This window comes from Caretta caretta, chromosome 1 (genome assembly GCF_965140235.1).
Source record: "Caretta caretta isolate rCarCar2 chromosome 1, rCarCar1.hap1, whole genome shotgun sequence".
Classification (NCBI taxonomy): Eukaryota; Metazoa; Chordata; order Testudines; family Cheloniidae; genus Caretta; species Caretta caretta.
Genome location: NC_134206.1, coordinates 33921448 through 33941380, shown reverse-complemented (window position 1 = coordinate 33941380; position 19933 = coordinate 33921448). Strand labels below are relative to the sequence as shown.

General features: G+C 40.5%; 1 protein-coding gene across 1 annotated transcript; it reads left to right on the top strand.

Moving 5' to 3' along the window:
• Positions 1-4365: 4365 nt before the first annotated feature.
• Positions 4366-13108, top strand: LOC142071620 (stromelysin-1-like). Its single transcript, XM_075127027.1, has 10 exons — positions 4366-4509; positions 5572-5816; positions 5929-6077; positions 7088-7213; positions 7706-7867; positions 8055-8211; positions 9928-10061; positions 10638-10797; positions 12258-12358; positions 12855-13108. The coding sequence occupies exons 1-10, from the start codon at positions 4411-4413 to the stop codon at positions 12953-12955; spliced, it is 1434 nt and encodes a 477-aa protein (XP_074983128.1). The 5' UTR covers positions 4366-4410; the 3' UTR covers positions 12956-13108.
• Positions 13109-19933: the final 6825 nt, after the last annotated feature.

Below are 19933 nucleotides of genomic sequence, written 5' to 3'. Positions count from 1 at the left end.
TGATAGTTCTAAGACTCCTATAAGCCATCTAAGACCTTGTCATGCATTATGCTGGACACTGTGGCCATGTGGAAGTTCACTGTGCTCTGGTGATAGCACACAAGTATGTTTACTCTGAAAGCACATCTCGACTACGTGAGCTATTTTGCACAGGGCCTATGACACGCAGTTGAGTAGTTCTGATTCCATCCAGTAAAGGGCAGTCACACCCCTGTTCATTACACTATTATTCTAAACAACTGATCCCATCATCACACACTACCTGAACTGTTATAATTTCTTTGTGTCTTTTGTAATGAAGCAGAAGGGACTGACATAACCTTAGATAATGGCATTGCTAAAGATGGGGGGTGTAGGATGGCAAAGGCAGGAGATTTGGTGGCTCAAGGGAGTGACAATGGGCTATATCCTTCAAGCCTCAAATCTAAATGCAGCTCAGGTCAGTCTGAGGTATGAGGCAAGACTGAAAAAACTTGGTTTGTTTAGTCAGGAAAAGAAAAGATTGAGAGGGGACAGTTTTCTAGTTCATAAAAGGTTGTCACACGGAGGAGGGACATAAATTGTTCTCGTTAACCTCTGTGGATAGGATAAGAAGCAATGGGCTTAAATTACAGCCAGGGTGGTTTAGATTGGACATTAGGACAAAATTCCTAACTGTCAGGGTGGTTAAGCACTGCAATAAAATTGCCTCGGGAGGTTGTGGAATCTCCGTCATTGGAGATTTTTAAGAACAGGTTAGACAAACACCTGTCAGGGATGGTCTAGATAATACTTAGTCCTGCCTTGAGTGCAGAGGACTGGACTAGATGACCTCTTGAGGTTCCTTCCAGACCTATGATTCTATGATTCTATTGTTGGTGACTGGAACTGGATATAGCTATGTCAGCACCAGGTGGAAATTGTTCACAGATAGAGCACTGAGCACTTACCCAAATCAGGTCCCTTTATGGTGTCTTAAATTGAGCACCCAAAATCCGAGGCACCCACGATCACCAATCACATTTGAAAATCTCAGCTATGGCGTGTGAGCCTAACCCTGCTCTCACTGATGTCAAAAGTTATGTGCAAACCTAATGACTGCATTCAGAGTAGTATCAGGCCCTGAATAAACACACACTGTGAGAATGTATCTCATTGCTTATTACTGTCACAAATGCGTATACACAGTCGAGATTTTCCATCAACAATCAGATCATTGTTCAGTATAGTCCCGTATGTAGCAGTGGCCAGTGTGTTGCTTCATAGGAAAGAGAAACACAAGTTATAATGCTCCTAGCAGGCAATTTCCAGAGGAGGTGCAGTGTGGACCTCCCTGCTGGAGAAAAGATTGCTCTCGCATGGCCTGAATAGGAGATGAATGTTCAGAGGATTTGGAAATTCAGCTCCACCATTGCCCCGCCTGGCAGTGTTTAGTCCCCTCTCTAGATAGACACACATGCATGGAGATTTTCAAATGAATTGAGTCTGACCTGGAAGTGATTCCTGCACAAAGGGATGTTAGTGGATCCAGCATCCTTATTGTCGAAGAGGAAATTATGGTAGATTAGGCTTCTGGGAGGAACACACACCCTAGGCTGGAAAGGAAGGGAGACCCACCAGGAGCCACACAGAAGGCACAAGCAAGACAGCAAGCCCTGCCATTAAACAAAGACTATCTGATTCATAAAAAGAAAAGGAGGACTTGTGGCACCTTAGCGATGAACAAATTTATTAGAGCATAAGCTTTCAAGTGAGCTGTAGCTCAAGAAAGCTTATGCTCTAATAAATTTGTTCGTCTCTAAGGTGCCACAAGTCCTCCTTTTCTTTTTATGGATACAGACTAACACGGCTGCTACTCTGAAACCTATCTGATTCATATGAGCTGTCATTATGCAGCTGTCAGAAGAGGGGTACATGCCTCTCCCTCTGCGGCTGGCATCCTCAGCAACATCATAAATACCTATGGCTCCATATATACACACACACTAGCCTCAGGGTTTGGCAGTAAACTACGCAGCCAGACGGGAGATGTAAACATCTCTCGGTTAGACGCCACTCAACACTGGCACAGCCAGAGCTGCAGTTTTACAGCTCAGAAGCTCCTCGTGTGTGTGTCCTCAATCTTGTACGTTAACCTGTGGCGCTCAAATTGCTGCCAGAGTACACTGAGGCCAGAACAGGGCTGGGTGTGTGAAGCATTTTCAGAACAAACCTTACTCATTACCTCACGGGCAAGCTGTGTGTCACCCCCAGTCTTATCTTCTTCCTTTCAGGTTTGTATTTGTACAATTTAAAATAGCATTTACATATGCTGATTGGCAACTTCCATGCATGGACACAGTTGAAAAGGGTCAAATTTTGAGACTCCTACTCAGCATTGTGCCCACGGGAGGATGATGTCTTCTTCTGGTGTTGCTACTAGGGGCTCTGGCCAAGGGAATGCTGCTGGTGGGGGTATCAACCCTGGCATAGCAAGGGCCAGACAATGGTATGAGACATTCCTGAGAGAGAGGCTTTGAGAAAGGAGAGTGTAGCAATCAGCAAGTCAAATCTCTGTGGAAGAACAAGAGATTCTCATTATGGAGATCATTTCTAGGTTCGATCTCTTCATGGGCAAGGCCTCAAAAAACATCTCTGCGGCTATGAAAGTTTCTACATGGGATGATATACTAAGAAAAGTGAATGATTTTAGTGGGTGATCGACAGCACCAAAAAATGGGGAGAAAAGAGGGAACAGAATAAGAGGGCAAAAGTTAGTAACAGGGCACACTTGACAATGTTGCTGAGTCCTGCCAATCGAAGAACCACAACAACCTCACTAAAACCTTCCCAGTGCCCCTGTGGATGAGCACTCAAATACAAACAATGATGAGTATGGAAAATTTAGGCCCCATGACCAAGTGTCTGCTTCCTCCTGAATCTCCATCCTGTGTCCTGTTTCAACAAGACCAACCAACCATCCAGGGGGGAGAAAGCAGATACTTGAGACTTCATCATGACATCTATCTCCTGGGGCTCCTTTCTGCTGGTTTCCATTGATGTGTCCCAAAGGGAAATAATTCAGCAAATGTCTCTGTAATGTATGTACCTCTCCTTTCAGAAATCTCTGCTATTGCCATCTCTCACTATATTTTGAATGGAGGTCCCTCTGCCTGCTTCCTGTGGCAGACTGTGCCCCTTGTGATGGAGAATGAAAGAAAAGATAATTCTCCACCCTGAAGTGGAGACGATGGTGTGAAACCATTAGTGAAGAATTTGAGCTTATGAATTTTGGGGGGACTTTCTAAGGCCTCATGCCCAATATCCAGGATGCTGCTGCTGATTGGTGCATGCGCCATATGAAGCAGAGAGAAAGTTTCCTGACCAATAGTGGGGAACATATTATCCAAAGCATAAGAGCTAGGCCTGGATTCTGGGCTCTGTGGTGGCTCAGTACTCGGGCTTTGCTGGTATAACAGGGCCACAAAGGAGGCAGAACTGGCCACTTGGGAATCACCCTGGCATAAGGGAGATTCTGGTAAAATAGAGCCAGCAGGACATTCCCATATCACTCCCCTAACAGCCCCCAGTGTAAGGGAGCACCAGGGGTGTGGTGGTGGATTATGGGGGGACATGTTGAAGGAGGAGATATAGTCAGAGCACAGGTTTCAGAGTAACAGCCGTGTTAGTCTGTATTCACAAAAAGAAAAGGAGTACTTGTGGCACCTTAGAGACTAACCAATTTATTTGAGCATAAGCTTTCGTGAGCTACAGCTCACTTCACCAGATGCATCCGATGAAGTGAGCTGTAGCTCACGAAAGCTTATGCTCAAATAAATTGGTTAGTCAGAGCACAGTACATTCCTGCTATTCTGTACCATATTCAGCACAGTGTAAGATAGACCAGCTCCTACGGACTGTTCTAGCTTTTATTGTTCTCTTCCTTCACTGTCTCCAGAATTAAGATTGTGGTGCAACAGTCCTTTACCCCATCCCCTATTCCTGCATTCAGTTTAGCTTAACCAGGCCTGAGAATCAAGTTTTAATTGCTGCATGGGATTGTTGCTTGGTAGTACAGGCAGGAGCAATGGGCAGAGAGAGTCATGGGTGGTTCCAACAGAGCTAAGAACCTTATTAAAGATAACAGTGAGTTTCTAAAGGAAAGGAATATCAACCTATTTCCTGAGCATTAATCATCTTGTCCAATTGCAAAATTTGCAAAGGGGCGGAGTGGGATGGGAGACAGTTTACATGAAATCTGTCAAGCTTTTCATGCCTAAACCAGTTATTTGCATATCTTCTGTTGCTAATTGGAGGCTGTTCTAAACTGTGAGTCAGGCTACCCCGGCTTTATGAAGCACTCAAGTACTATATAAACAGGGATATGTGAGAGACTTGTATGTAGCGGGTGGAGATTGAGATCTTCATAAAGACAAGACATAAAGCAAAAGAATGAAGAATCTTCCGTTTCTGCTGTTACTATGTGCAGCATCTTGTGCTTTTCCTATACATCCAAAAAGGAAAGCAGAAGAAGATACGAAGCTTGTTCAGGTAATGATTGCAGACACAAAGGACCAGATCCTGAGCTGGAGTTAATTGAAGTTAATGGAGCTATGCTGATTTACACCAGCTGAGGATCTGACCCTATACATGCTGATGGCGTGAATAGTCTGGTTCAGTATTTCCCAAAGAATAGAAGCATGCCCCCCCCCCCCCCGAGGGGTGTGCCATACTGGCTGTGAAAGGTTCCCCAAGGCTGCCCTTCTAAAATGGTGGGGTGGAAGGGTGGATATGACTTGTTTCATTTTCCTGAAGAGGGTGCTTGGTTTCGAAAGCTTGGAAACTGCTTGCCTTGGGTGCTGTTTTAACGGATGTGCAATGCTCAAAGTGAGGCAATATTTCTGAAGAATAATTCAGCCCTGTCATCATGAACCTTAGAAATTTGCCAGGGGAAGCATCTTATTATTATTTTGGTTTGCACTTTTTGCGGGAAGCATTTTAAAATTACAGTGCACCAGTTGAGGACCTGATACTGCAAACACTTAAATATCTGAATAACTTTACACACAAGTAATCTTATTGGCTCACTTGTGGCTTCTTGGGGGAGTAAAGATAGTCTCATGCATAAGTGGTTGTAAGATCAGGATCTTCATTTTGTCCAAAACATTGCACATGATAACATGTAATGCTATTGGAAAATCATGCTTTCAATCATGTTCTTCAAAAATCTGTTTTTTGTCTGTCTTTAAATACTGCCTGGAGTGCTGGAACAGATAGTGAGCCTAAGGTGTTTTGTCACAAAATGTTCCATTTACAGGGCAAATGTTTATTCTGAATGTGTTCTGAGCATTAATCCTATTGTACTTTTGCAAAATGTTCATGCAGAACTCTTGTCGCCACATTATCACAGAACAATATAACATCAAGGTATTAATATAAATGGAAAATGGTAACTAATTTCAGTTTTACAAAGTTTCTAAACAAAGTGAGTTCCTGAGACACAGAGGGAACAAGCAGCAGAAGCCCAGGGTAGATCTCATGTCATAATATTTAATATTATTTTGCAAGATCTAAAAAAGAATCTAGTGTCTTAATAGCTATCTGTTTCATCAGAAGTACCTGGAAAATTACTACAGCTTTAAGACAGATGGGAAGCCTGTTTTAAGATGGAAAAGTGATAGTCCTATGGTCAACAAAATCAAAGAAATGCAGGAATTCATTGGATTGGAGGTGACTGGGAAATTGGATTCTAACACTTTGGAGGTGATGCAGAAACCCCGGTGTGGAGTCCCTGATATTGCTGATTTCTCCACCTTTGCAGGACAACCAAAATGGGGGAAAAGAAATCTAACATACAGGTAACTAGTCAGTAATAGAGGGGTTTTCTTGCATTAAAGGGAGACAAGTTGCTCCAAGTAGAGGGTAAATATTGTAAAGAACTCAGCTGTTTCTCTATATTAAATTTGAAAGGATTTTGAACTATACACCAGACATGGCCCGAGTTGATGTAGATGCAGCCATCAAGAAAGCTTTCACAGTCTGGAGCAAAGTGACCCCATTGACATTTACCCGGGTTGACAGAGGTGATGCAGATATATTGATCTCCTTTGCAGCCAGAGGTATATATATATATATATAGAATCATTGTAAATATTACCATCCAGAGGTCTGTGAAAGATTTGTCCTGAAATTATTATTCATTATTATCATTTGTATTAGGATGGGGATCTCATTGTTCTCGGCATTATACAATCACACACAAAAACACAGTCCCAACCCCAAAGAGTTTACAATCTAAGGCTGTGATACTGCAAAGATTTGTATCTGTACATAACTTTACACACTGTGTGTAGTTCAACAGGACTGTGCATAGTGTATAATATTCAGCCTGGGCAGACATCTGCACAGAATCTGGGCTTGTGGGTCTTACTCATAGCTTTACTCATGGCTGTAGTTCCATGTAAGTCACTGGGACTACTCACATGCTTATAGTTAAGCACAGGTTGAAGTGCTTTGCTAGATAGGGGCCACAGAGCTCAGTGCTTGGGGCTGGCTCCCCTTCGAGGGCTTTTTTGTGGTGGAGGAGGGTAAACTCCACCCCCTACTGGGCTGATGTGGATGGCTCCTCAGGGAGATTTCTCCCGCCAAAGCTCTCTTCTATGTGCATAGGAGGTAGCAGGATCATCATTAGACATGATGCAGTGGGTAAAGAGAACAGAAAGTAGCGGAGGATGGTGGAGGGAACAATAAAAGGTCACGTGATTCTTTTGGTTTCTCACATGCTTGTCTTGTGGTTCGACTTTATAAATACAAGTTGTACAACAGCTTGCCATTATTTTTATTTACCTTCCTTTCCTCTGCATTTCTCCTCCCACCAAGCCATTGTACCTGCATTCATGCCCATCTCCAATCTTTGCCCAGTTCCCACTGCTTCATGATCTCACTTCCATTTTGACAGATTTTTGTTTCACTTCCAATTGTTTAGTGTCTGCAGATCTACTAGAAAGTCAAAAATTTCTGCTTATCAGTAAAAATTAACAAATAATGGGGTTGTCAAAATTGCATGTAAGAGGAATTTGGAGTGTTGCAAACTAACAAAGAGTTCTATTGCACCTTATTCCATTCTTAGTTCACAATGATTTCAATCCCTTTGATGGTCCTGGTGGGACTGTTGCTCATGCCTATGCACCTGGCAATGGTCTTGGTGGAGATGCTCACTTTGATGAGGATGAAGACTGGACCAAAGGCTCACAGGGTACGTAAAACCAACTCTTAATATTACTTACCTGGGCTTGGTAGGATTTTCAAAACTAGGCACCTAAAGTTTGACTCCTACATCCATAGTTAGATGCCTAAGTGAGTGGCTGATTTTCAGAAGTGTTGAACAACCAACAGTGCCCAACAAAGTTAGGATCTCAGCACTTTTGAAAACCATCCCACATAATTAGCTTCCTCAGGCCCCAGTTTTCCAAAGGCATCACAACATCTGGACTCCGTCACCCACATTGATCTCTGCTGAAGTTGTTGGGTGCTGGATCAGGCCTATAAGCACCGCACCTTTGCACTTTTGATGTGCTTCAATGTATTTTCATTGTACTTAGTTGTATTTCAACTATATCTGAGTTTACTATAAGCACTAAAAACCTCTATTGTATTGAGTGCAATTGGCTGGCTTGTATTTCACATTGATGGGCAAGAACATGAAAAGACGTAACTTTCTTTTATACATTTTGTTTGCTGGTTTTAGGTTCCAACTTGTTTTTCGTGGCTGCGCATGAGTTTGGCCATTCACTGGGACTCTTCCATTCTAGACACCCTGATTCACTGATGTACCCAGTTTACAGATACTTTGATTCCAAGACTTTCCGTCTTCATCAGGATGATATTAATGGCATTCAATACCTCTATGGTAATCAAACATTATTAATTGCTCAATGTTTATAGCCTCTCACAAGTTCAAATAACTTTTAATGAAATCCATGTTGAATGGTTGTATTAACTATAGCTTGAAAAAAAATGACAGATCCACTGAAGTTATCTGAATTTTATAATATCAAATACTAGTTTTATTTTCTTCTCTAAATTGTTTTCCTTAGGACCTTCATCTAACCCCCCTGAAGATCCAACAGAATCTACGGTCTCCATAGAACCCATGGAGCCAACAGAACCTCTACCACCAAACACCTGTGGCCCTAAACTGACTTTCGATGCTGTCACCACTTTCCGTGGAGAAATAATGTTCTTTAAAGACAAGTAAGCTGACTGTCTTAGAGCAGCATCACATCTTTTGCTTAAATCTTCCTTTAATGGCACAACAGTTTGGAAAAATAAGAAATATTCAGAATTTTGTCCAGCATGTTAATCAAACCAATACCTTTTATTATGCTCAAAGAAGGTTCAGATAAATATCACCAATCTCTCTTCCCAAGTGCCAACCGACCTGCTACTTACCTCAGCACAGAGGTGATCATTAAGGGATATTTCCTTAGACTGTAAGCTCTTTGGGTCAGGGCGCTCTCTCTCTTCTGGATATTTATGCAGTACCTAGGACAACAGGGTCCATAGGTGGGGTCCTTGGTACTACGACAATGCAAATGATAAATTCTAATAATAACAACAACAACAACACACACTTGCCACACTTATTTCCCATTCTAATCATAGGAGAAAACTTGTCAAATGTAGATAACACTGTGGTAACTGTTGACAAATTCTGACTTCTTCATTGTGACCTCTATATGCTGGACTCTATCATGACATCTAACACTGGCAAGTTTTACTTGGCTACTTGGGTGCTGCAGTATTCCCAGGACAATTCATTGATTGAAACAACTGACCAGAGATTAGCAGTAAGTGTGCCAAATCTGAAGCATTCCTCCATGGAAAATCACTAAAACTTGGTGCTCTCAACGTGTTAAAGAGAATAGACTATGGATTCTGAGGACCCCAAAAGAGGAAAGTGGGGTAAAAGGAGGTCCTAGTGGAGACCTGGGATATGATATGGTAGGGAAGGGGGGTTGGGAAAAGGAAAGAGGTAAGTATTGGTGGGTAAAGAGAGAGATCTGGTTGCATTAAGAAAAGGGAGGGAGAGGAAGAGGGACAGGATGCAGAGAAGACAGAGAGAGAGAGTTAGAAAGGGTGCCTTAAAAGACATGGATAAGTTTTATATTAGAACAGGTTCCAACATTCAGAATTCAGGAGAACTCAGTTTTGGCCTCTGAACCCACTACTTGGAACTCTAAAGTTAGCCATTTACCCATCTTTAACTGCAACCTTGTAAACTTTGAACATTTGCCATCCCAAACACCAAGTCTACATGCACACCCTTTGCAACAATGATTTTGGATAATGAAACCAATTACTATTGTTATATTTTATCATTTGTTCAGCGTTGTACAAAGGTGTAGATTGCTCCTGCCTAAAGACTTCACAGTCTAAAGGAGTTTATAATATTGTATTCTCACATTCAAAATATACTAATGCCGGGAGAGCAGGCAAGTAAGTATTGTGAAATCTGCTTTCTCTGAAATCCAGAGATTTTTCCAGAGATAAACTCTCTCAGCCCAGAGCCTAGCATGAGTATCTGGAGTAGATATTGGGGAGACACCTGGGGGAAGTGAGAATCCTCTGGTGACACCCAACTCTACCACCTCCCTTTCTCAGTGGTGTGCTGCAGAACTGAGTCCCATTTCCCTTTTGTGTAGCAGAACTGCATTTGTTCCATGTCAGGGAACCCTCTCTAACCTCAGTGGTAAAGGCAGGTTTTAGCCCTAAGTGATTCAATAGTCAAAAAGCTAAGTAAATGCATAGAAGATAGGATTTGGGGGCATTGGAATTTGTATGTGTGCCAATATACAATACTTTCTGGGCTGTAGAAGTTGTAAACTCTTATTGCCATGGTTAGAATCCCACATATTGTTATGTATAAAGATATGATTTAATATGCAAGTTGTACTGTATTTGGATCAGGCACTTCTGGCGGAAACACCCTACAAGCAGAGAAGTTGACTTTAATTTAATATCTTCATTCTGGTCACCTCTGCCATCTGGCTTGGATGCTGCCTATGAAATTACGGACAAAGATGAGACATTTATTTTTAAAGGTAAGAATTTGAGTTTCTCTATGTTCTTCTTACATGTGACACGAATGGAATTTACCTGCTTTGAAAATAGTTAAGGAAATTGAACCTTGTACTCTTTTAATGGGATTTCATTAACTCGGCGCTAATCCAGTGTACTGCTGTTGTTTTGCAATTAAATTGCTAACAAAAACCACACTCGGCATCAAAATGCATGTCACTTATTTGATTAATGTTAACGAAGCTAAATTTTCCAAACAAATCAAGCTCTATCCAAGGAAATGTGAAATGGCACTTTTTTCTGTAAAACTACTTGTCTAAATTAAAAATAGACGCCCAAATTCATCCTTAGCATTCAGAAGAGTTACATGAGGGATGGATTTTGCCAGATGTGTTTAAAATACAACAGAAGGTGATGGTCCATTGTTTACTGTAGCCACAGGAAGGACTGTCTTATAGCAAGGAATGCATGTTTTGATCTCTACATTTGTCCATAAAAAGATTGGTTTGATTGTAGTATACAGTTAAAGACCCTACACAAATGTTGTATAATTCAACAGAAGTTCCAGGCAAAATGTTTTCAACAACTTTTCTTGATAGGAAATGAATTCTGGGTTGTCAAAGGAGATACTATACTGTCTGGATACCCAAAGAAAATCCATGACTTGGGCTTCTCAAAGGGTGTGAAGAAAATTGATGCAGCTCTTTATAATGCAAATAAAGGGGAAACATACTTCTTTGTATCTAACAAGTATTGGAGGTAAGATTTCATGTTCAACATTCTTGAGTCTCCGGTAATAGGGACCACTGAGCAAACAAAACCCACATCACCAATAACTCTACCCTTAATTTGCCTTATGATGCTTTAGTAGCATACTTGCTAGCCAGTCTTTTACACTGTCACCACTGCCTGTAGAAAAATAATATTCTTGAAAGGCAGGTGAAACAGTTCTTTTCAAAATACATAAAGTTTTGCTTAAATTTTACTTACATAGAGAAAAAAGATATCTAAAGCTTTACTGCACATTTTAAAACAAACAATAATTCCTAATTATACTGAGTCATAAGTGTGCACAATGCTTTTATCAGAACCTTTTCTTGGGGTTAAAAAAAGGTTCAGATTATTATCCCCAATTCCTCTGTCCAGTTACCAAGAGATGTCATTATTATGCCACAAAGCATGTGCCATATATTGTGGTGAATTGGCTTGTGTGCATATTCATCATTGTCTCTATTGGATGCAATCAAAACTGCTCATCTTTATGTGTCATAACCCATATACTTCTAACAGATAAAGGAGATTCTCTTTTAGCACAAGTAATAGCGACCTATATATGTGGAGCACAATGATGTGACTTGTATCACTGTGGAATAGTTCTAAGTGGCCATGGTGTGCAGCACAGTGATCACTGTGAAGTGACGATTGCTCAGATCCTGAAAGCTATTTAGGTGCCTAGCTCCCAGAGATTTCAGATTTGTTACAGTTTGTAAACTGTATCGGGTGAGTAAAGGATTCAATCTGATCCTCCACTCCTAAAACTCACTGCTTGGAAAGCTTTGGTCAAGCCATTCATCTTGTTTGAACACAGTTGGTTGTGATTTAATTTCTACGTTGAGTAAAAATATTACAGCAAACACTTTGTTATAGCCTGTGTGATGGTAGCACAGTGATGGTAGCCATATAGCACCTCAATGTATGTGATATAACAATGATCCCACAGGGATCATTATCATTATCATTATCTCCTGATAAACACTAGTTGTGGACAGCGAACATTGCAATGATACATTTTTAAGGGTAAGTCTATAGTCTCCTGTTTCCCATACAATAGCTGATAATTCACTTCTCTACATCCTGCCTATTAGGCAAAAAAAAAATAATAATAATTTTTGCAGATTAGTAATGATTAGTAATGGTTATTAGTAATGATAGTAGTAATTTAGTAATTAGTAAGTTAGTAGTAAATTAGTAATGATGTTCAAAGATGCACATGTAATTAACACAAGGGGCCAGCTCCTTAGCTGGTGTAATTTGATGTAGCTCAACTGAGGTCATGGGAGGTGTGCTGATTTATGTCACCTATGCATCTGGTTTAAGAATAGCTAAGTATTCAGTGAGCTTAGTTCACTGTTAATGGGCTCTCTGTAAAGAGTGGGGCTGGCTTACGTGCCATTTGGCTTATTTTCAAGTGTCTTCTTATTGTTTTTAACTTTCCTCAGTTATGATGAAAGGAGACAGTCCATGGACAAGAAGCCAAAGCTGATAAAAGATGAATTTCCAGGAATTAATGGGAAGATTGATGCTGTTTTCCAGTATAAAAGTAAGTGGAAACTCTCAGGTAAGGAAGCAATAAATGATTCAGAAGTGATAAGAGGCATGGTTAAATGGGGTGCACACTGCTGAGAGCCAGAAACTTCTGCATATTAATACTGGCTTAATTAATGTTTGGACAGCGCTATGAAAAGATCGGTACTAAGGGACAGATTGGGATACCCTTACTCATGTTGTATTGTACCTTCTACCATAAGTAGTTCCACTGAAGTCAATGGGATCACTTGTGAAGTAAGGTATTGCTCAACATGAATAAGGATATCGCAGTCTGGCCCTAAGACAATAAAGTTACTGTGTTGAGAATAATGATCAGGAATAGGTGTTTTTTTTTCCTATGTCAGATAGGATATTATTTAGATAAAACAGTTCTGCAAATTGCTGGAGTGGGTGACTCAAATAGATTTTTCTAGCCCTTTCCAACCTTTATTGTAACCGCTTAATATTTATTTGTGCAATATAGTAATTCAACTTGCTTTTATTCCTAGGGTTCTTCTATTTCTTTCATGGATCACGGCAGTTTGAGTTTGATCCTATTGCCAAGAAAGTTACTCGTGTCCTAAGGACTAACTTCTGGTTTCCATGTTAAGAACATGAAGTCCTGGAAGATGTATAAAAGAAGTAAACAATACTGTAAATACATCAGGGATTACTTTTCACTAATTAATTTCTAAAACATCTAGTCAGGATTCTTTAGGTTTCAGCGTATGTCTACAATTCAAACTATAGCTTTTGTAAAATCTGCAGTTCTGTAAATAACAGAAATGCACTACTTAGCATGACTGTGTATATATAAATAAATATATATCATATATAGATATTTTGTATTTACTTGCCAGATAGATGTATTTACTTGCTAAAGATGATAATTTCCTAACTCAAAAAGTGTTGCACCCAACATGGGAATTCTATATTAGATTTCATCTTGACAGATAAAGAGGAACTGATTCATAGAACTAAAAATGAATGGTATTTTAGGTACAAATGCTGATGACTTCATCACATTTATAATATGCAAATAGAATAAAGTCCAGACCAGTAATATGTATACTGTGCTTTAAAAGGGCCAATTTCAGAAAGCTGAAAACAGTTATGAGCCAGATCAGCTAGGAGGAAGAATTTAATCACAAAAATGAGAAAGATAATTGGGGGTTGATTAAGAACACTTTACTAGATACCCAAAACCCCAAATCCCATAACTGAGGAAGAAGGACGATTGGTAAAAAAAACCCACCTGGTTTAGAGAGGAAGTGAAGGAAGCTATAAAAATTATATATATATATATATATTCCATATATATAACAAATGGAAAAAAGGGGACGTTGATACTAATGAATATAAATCAGAAGGTAGGAATTCTAGCAAATTGATAAAAGAAGCAAAGGGAAACAAGAAGTGATCTATGATCAGCAAACTTAAGGACAATAAGGAGTTTTAAAAAATATATTAGGAACTAAAGAAATCCTAACAATGGTATTGGCCCATTACTAGATAGGTAGAATTATCAATACGAATGCAGAAAAGGCAGAAGTGTTCAGTCAAAATGTATGTTCTATATTTGGGAAAAAACAGATAATGTAGTCCTAACATATAATAACACTCTTTCCATTACACTAGTATCTCAGGAGAATGTTAAACAGCACCTACTAAAGTTAAACATTTTAAATCAGTGGGCCCAGATAACTTGCATCCAAGAGTTTTAAAAGAGCTGGTTGAGGTGGTCACTGGCCCATGAATGCTGATTTTCAATAAGTCTTGGAACACTAACGGTTTCAGAAGACTGAAAGAAAGCCTCAAGAAGTGCCAATATTTAAAAAGGATAAATGGGATGACCTGGATAATCATAGTCCTCTCAGTCTGACATTGATCCCAGGCAAGCTGATGGAGCGGCTGACATGGGACTAGGTTAATAAAGAATTAAAGGAGTGTAATAGAATTAATGCCAGTCAACATGGGTTTACGGAAAATAGACACTATCGAACTAATTTGATACCTCATTTTGATGAGATTACTAATTTGGTCGATAAAGGTAATTATGTTGATGTAATATACTTAGCCTCTCCAACTGCACACCCCTAGTTGTCACCAACCACCCCACACTGGGGGTATGTCTTCACTGCCAACGTTAAAGCGTTGCCGCAGAAGTGCTTTAACATGGCTGTGTAGCCATGGCACCACTGGGAGAGAGCTGTCCCAGCGCTATAAAAAACCTACCCCCATGAGGGGAGTAGCTACCCGTGCTGGGAGCACGGTGCCCAGTGCTCGTGCACTGTCTACACTGCCACTTTACAGCATTGAAACTTGCATCGCTCAGGGGGGTGTTTTTTCACACCCCTGAGTGAGAAAGTTTCAGCGCTGTAAAGTGGCAGTGTAGACAAGGCCTGGAACCCATATGGGTATCATCAAACAGTTACCACCCATACTCGATGGAGACCACATCCTGAAGGAAACCTTTCCTGAACTCCCACGTCTGGCCTTCAAACAGCCCTCCAACCTCTCCAAGCTCATCATCAAGCTCCCCACAGACCAAGACACACCAGCTCAACGTGGCACCAGAACAACAGATGCAAAACCTGTAGACACATCTCCACTTCTACAATGATCAACACCCCTCCGCCCCCACAATACACATTTTAAGATCCAGGGTCCTACACAAGCCTATCACAACATGTGGTATACCTCATCCAGTGCACTAAATGCCCCAATAACAACTATATGGGTGAAATCAAGAAATCACTACACTCCTGAATGAACCCACACAGGAAAATGATAAAAGCAAAGAACACCTATCACCTGTGGGTGAACACATTTCACAAGGTAATCACTCTGTATCTGACCTATCAGTCCTCACCCGGCTCAAAGGAAACCTGCACAACATTTTCAAAAAATGAACCTGTCATAACTTTGGCTGACACTAAAAATCACGGACTGAATAGAGACACATAGGATTTATAGTTTATTACAACAATCCATAACACACTAGTGTCCCCCCTGCAGCTTTTTTTTCCCCCCTCCCTTTTCCCCCTATGACTACAGAGGTGTTAACCGGCCACTTCACCTTGAATGGTCACTTCAAATATGTGTTAACTACTTACATTAAATAATTTGTTCCACCTCGTATTTAGCTGTTACACTCTGAGTACATTTCCCAAACCCGAAGAAGAGCTCTGTGTAAACTCAAACGCTTGGGTCTCTCACCAACAGAAGTTGACCCAATAAAAGATATTACCTCACCCACCTTGTCTCTCTAGACAACTCTAAGGCATTTGACTTGGCACCACATGACATTTTGATTAACAAAGTAGAATGATAAAATTAACATGGCATGGATTAAAAGCTTGATAAATCTCAAAATGTAATTGTAAATGGGGAATTATCACTGAGCAGGTGTGTTGCTAGTGAGGTCTTTCAGTGATCAGTTCTTGCTCCTGTGCTATTTAACTGTTTTTATCAATCATAGAACAACACGGTTGGAAGGGACCTCAGGAGGTTATCTAGTCCAACCCCCGCTCAAAGCAGGACCAATCCCCAGTTTTTGTCCCAGATCCCTCAATGGCCCCCTCAAGAATTGAACTCACAACCCTGGGTTTAGCAGGCCAAAGCTCAAACCACTGAGCTATAAGAAAACATAGAACCATCTCTGATTAAGTTTGCAGATGACACCAATATTGGGAGAGTGGTAAATTATCAAGGGAACGAGTCACTGATTCAGAGTGATCTGGCTCGCTTAGTAAGCAGGGAGGAAGCAAACAATATGTGTTTTAATATGGCTAAATGTAAAGCTATACATGTTGGAACAAAGAATGTAGTCTATATTCCAAGGACTTTATCTGAGAAAGCAGTGACTTTAAAAAAGATTTGGGGAAATGAACATGAGCTCCCAGTGGGATGTTTTGGCCAAAAGGGCTAATGCGATCCTTGGATGCAAAACCACTGTGATCATCTAGTTTGACCTCCTGCATAACACAGGCCATAACATTTTACCCAGTTTATGCTGCAGTGGAGGGAATTATGTTTCCTACTACGTAACTGAGCACTATTAGGCACAATAACTTGTGGCTGAAGTAGGCCATACCTTTGATAAAGACATCCAGTCATTGAATTAAAGACTCCAGCGGAGGGTGCATTGACCGCTTTCCTTGGTAAACTGTTCCAGGGATAAAACACCCGCACTATTAAAAAGGTTGGTCTTATTTTGCACCTTTGTCCATTCAAACACTAACTTGCAATGATGATTTACTGCAACAACCAAAACAATTTTAAAAACCCAACATAAAATAGTATTTTTCCTTTGTCGATTGTGCTGACAATCAAATGCATCTGTTCATGGCAATGTTAAATTATGTCTACATTCATCATAGAAGCAAGAAAAAAGAAAACTAGAACATAAATTGAGTAACCATTTTGATTTTCAAAAGTACTCACCATTAAGGATGAAATGCTGGCCCCGCTGAAGTTAATGGAAGATTTGCCATTGACCTGAGTGGGTCAGGGATTCACACTGTATATTCTCCCCTATAGAAGGAATGTGTCTGGTTGAGTCAGTATTGGCCAATATGCCGTTCATGAATGGTTTGGTGGCCCCTTCACTGTCTATAGGATTTAAGTTGTAATTAAAATTCCTTTTCTGGCCTTGCTGCTGGTGAAGAAGACCTTCCAGATGGAACCCAGTGCAGACCTGTCTGAATATAATTATGGGCAGAAGCAGTAGCTCTAAAAGATAATATATTGCTGTCATTTGGCTCAATAGAGATTAACTCTGAAGCCTAATGACAACAAGTTAAATGTCAACATCTTACAATGCTTTATATTTTCCTAAACAACACATAAAATTTCAGCTTTGCAGACCAGCTCAGGAAGGGCTTTGAGGATGTGGAAGGGAAAGGTGCAGAGATGTTGACTGGAGAAGCTGTCAGGAGGTTAGAGTCATATGGAGTGGAGGAGGGATGGGAGGAGTCAAGTGGCCCCTATTGTAGTTCTTTGGGGATGATTTCGGGTTAGGGACGTAAGGAAAGGAGGTATCACATCAGTAAGTGTAGATGCAGGCTCACAGAAGGTTATCCAGATCTCAGAGAGATGGCAGTGATCTTCTTTTTGATGCAGTGGGTATTCCAGAGGGAGTAATAGATAAAGAGTGTGGCTCATATTTCCTGTAGATTCCCTGGAATCTATACAAATCGGGGGATATCTGTGAAGCGGAGTGGCAAACAAAGTGTATGACTCTGATGGAAACTGCACCAGGGGATCCCAACCAGTCTTCCCTTCCCAGGTAAATTCCAGCCTGGGATTCAGCAGTCCAGGCTGGCACAGAGCAGTGTGCCTGCAAGAATGATTAATCTGTCCCATATTGTTTTTGTACTCAGGAAACAGTTTATTGGCTTCTAAAAGTGGCACTCCTTTGCCTATCCTTAAAATAGAGTCCAACTGATTTCAGTTGATGACGTTACGTCTGAGACTGGGCAAGTCACTGAGATGTAACTCAGGAGCTGGCCCCATCTATCACCTGTCAGAGTGTTACTGTTTAAATACAACTGACTAATTATACTAACTCAGCATTTATCCCTCCTCCCCTGCCCTCTCCTCACCTCTCTGAATTGAGGGAATATGAGCCTCCTGGCTCTGCTGATGTCCTGAGCTGACGTCACAGAAGTCATGACTTTTGTGGTGAAACTGGGCATTTTGTTTGTTTTATCTGATTGATTGATTGATTGATAATTCTCCTAAAGCAGAATCTACACTGTTTGGTTAAAGAAAATGTCCAACATTAGCTATCACCTCATTTACGATAACACACATCAAGAGCTTGTATGAAGTCTTAAAGAGACAAATTTCATGGGGAGGCCTCCTTTTTCTCAAGTTAGTATCAAAATGTGCAGGGCCCCAATGTGAATTTTCTAGCGGTTAAAGAAAGCATGATATACAACACTGATGTACAATAGCACAGTGTATGGCTTTTGTGTTCAACTTTGTGCATAAAAAAGTGACTCATTAGCAAAAGAGCTTGTTTCAGCATAACATTATTTTGCATGAAGACATTACTTTTTATTGCTTCAGAAGAGATGAAAAGCAGACCCCGTTAGGGTACAAATGGCAGTGCAAGATGTTTGCACATAAAGGTACAAATTGTCCTCTTAGAACAAATACAGAACTTGCTAGTGCCACCTACTGGTGGAAAAGTATAACTGACTATAGCTCTTGCCACAGCAAATGCTGAAATTGTTAAAACCAGCTCTTTGAATTGCAAATTATTGTTCTTAATTTTCATAGTACTAAAAATGGTATAAATGGAAAAACTACTGGCCAAATTGCCCCCTCATGAAGGAAAACCCGCAGAAGGAGGAAACCCCAACGTGGGTGCCCTTGAGGAATTTTTCCTGACTTGTTTTGTCGGGGGGCTAGGGAGGTGGGAGAGGGGGAGGGCAGGATCCCCTGAGAGGAAGAGGCCCTGGGTCCAGCCCTTTGGGGATGAAAATCACTAGAACATTTAAAGATTTTATCAGTTACAAATAAGGAACAAAGGAAAGTAGCCTGCAGATTCAAACAATTTTGAGCTCCAATGTAGATGGGGTCCTAACGTATCAAGAATAAGAAGCTAATGCAGCAAGAATGGGTCCAGTTAAAGAGCTGTGCCCTAGATATGCATAACAGAGGTGCCATTTTGTAAATGAGGAAATGTATGTCTCAGGTAAGATCAATGTTAAATATGGAGAGGGGACTCTGAACTGTCTGGGGACAGACTAAGTGAAATTCTGCTCAGGATGGTCATAAATGTTTTGATTAAATGTTTTAATCAGTGGAAAATGCTGATTCATTGAAGACAAACTTTGTGTGGAAATGTATTAGTTTCAATGAGAGAGAGAAAGCCCCACTCCAGAAGAGGCAATAGTCCAGAGGTTGCGGCACTCACCTCTGATGTGGGTTTAAGGTCCCGCTCTGAACTGGGTAGTGCACAGACTTGAACTTGTGTCTCCCACATCACTGGGGAGTGCCTAAATATCAGTGTATTGGCTGTTCTTGAGTAGGTCTCTCTCTTGCTTTTGTTTTGTTCTGTTTTTAATTTTGAAAGGTCTGTTTTGTTCCACCTATTTCAAAACTTCAAAACATTTCATAAAATGTTTTCGGGCCAGCCCTGCTTTCTGCCCAGTTGAGAATGGGACTTGAACAAGAGCAAGCTGGAAGACAAGTTCCATAATGAGCAACCACAAATCCATCCAGTGTTTGTATGCATCATAACACAGTCTTTCATCACACCCTGTTTCTGAAATACTGCATTATTATTATATAACATTTTCTACAACCTCGGATATGCATGTGTAGCATTTTGTAGCATGGTGTAATATCCTGCATATAGCAGACAAACGAAGTCTGTGAAAGTCATTCATATGAAAAGGTATGCAGATATAATAGGATATAAATGTGGCATATGGAATAAGAGTTACTGGTGGAAAGTTAACCATATAAAATGGTTCTTGATTGTAATATTAGTGGGAAAACGGAGAATGCTTAGGAAATGAAAAATGCAAATCCCCTCTAGTTATTCTGGTTACGTGAGCTATTCTTTATGGGT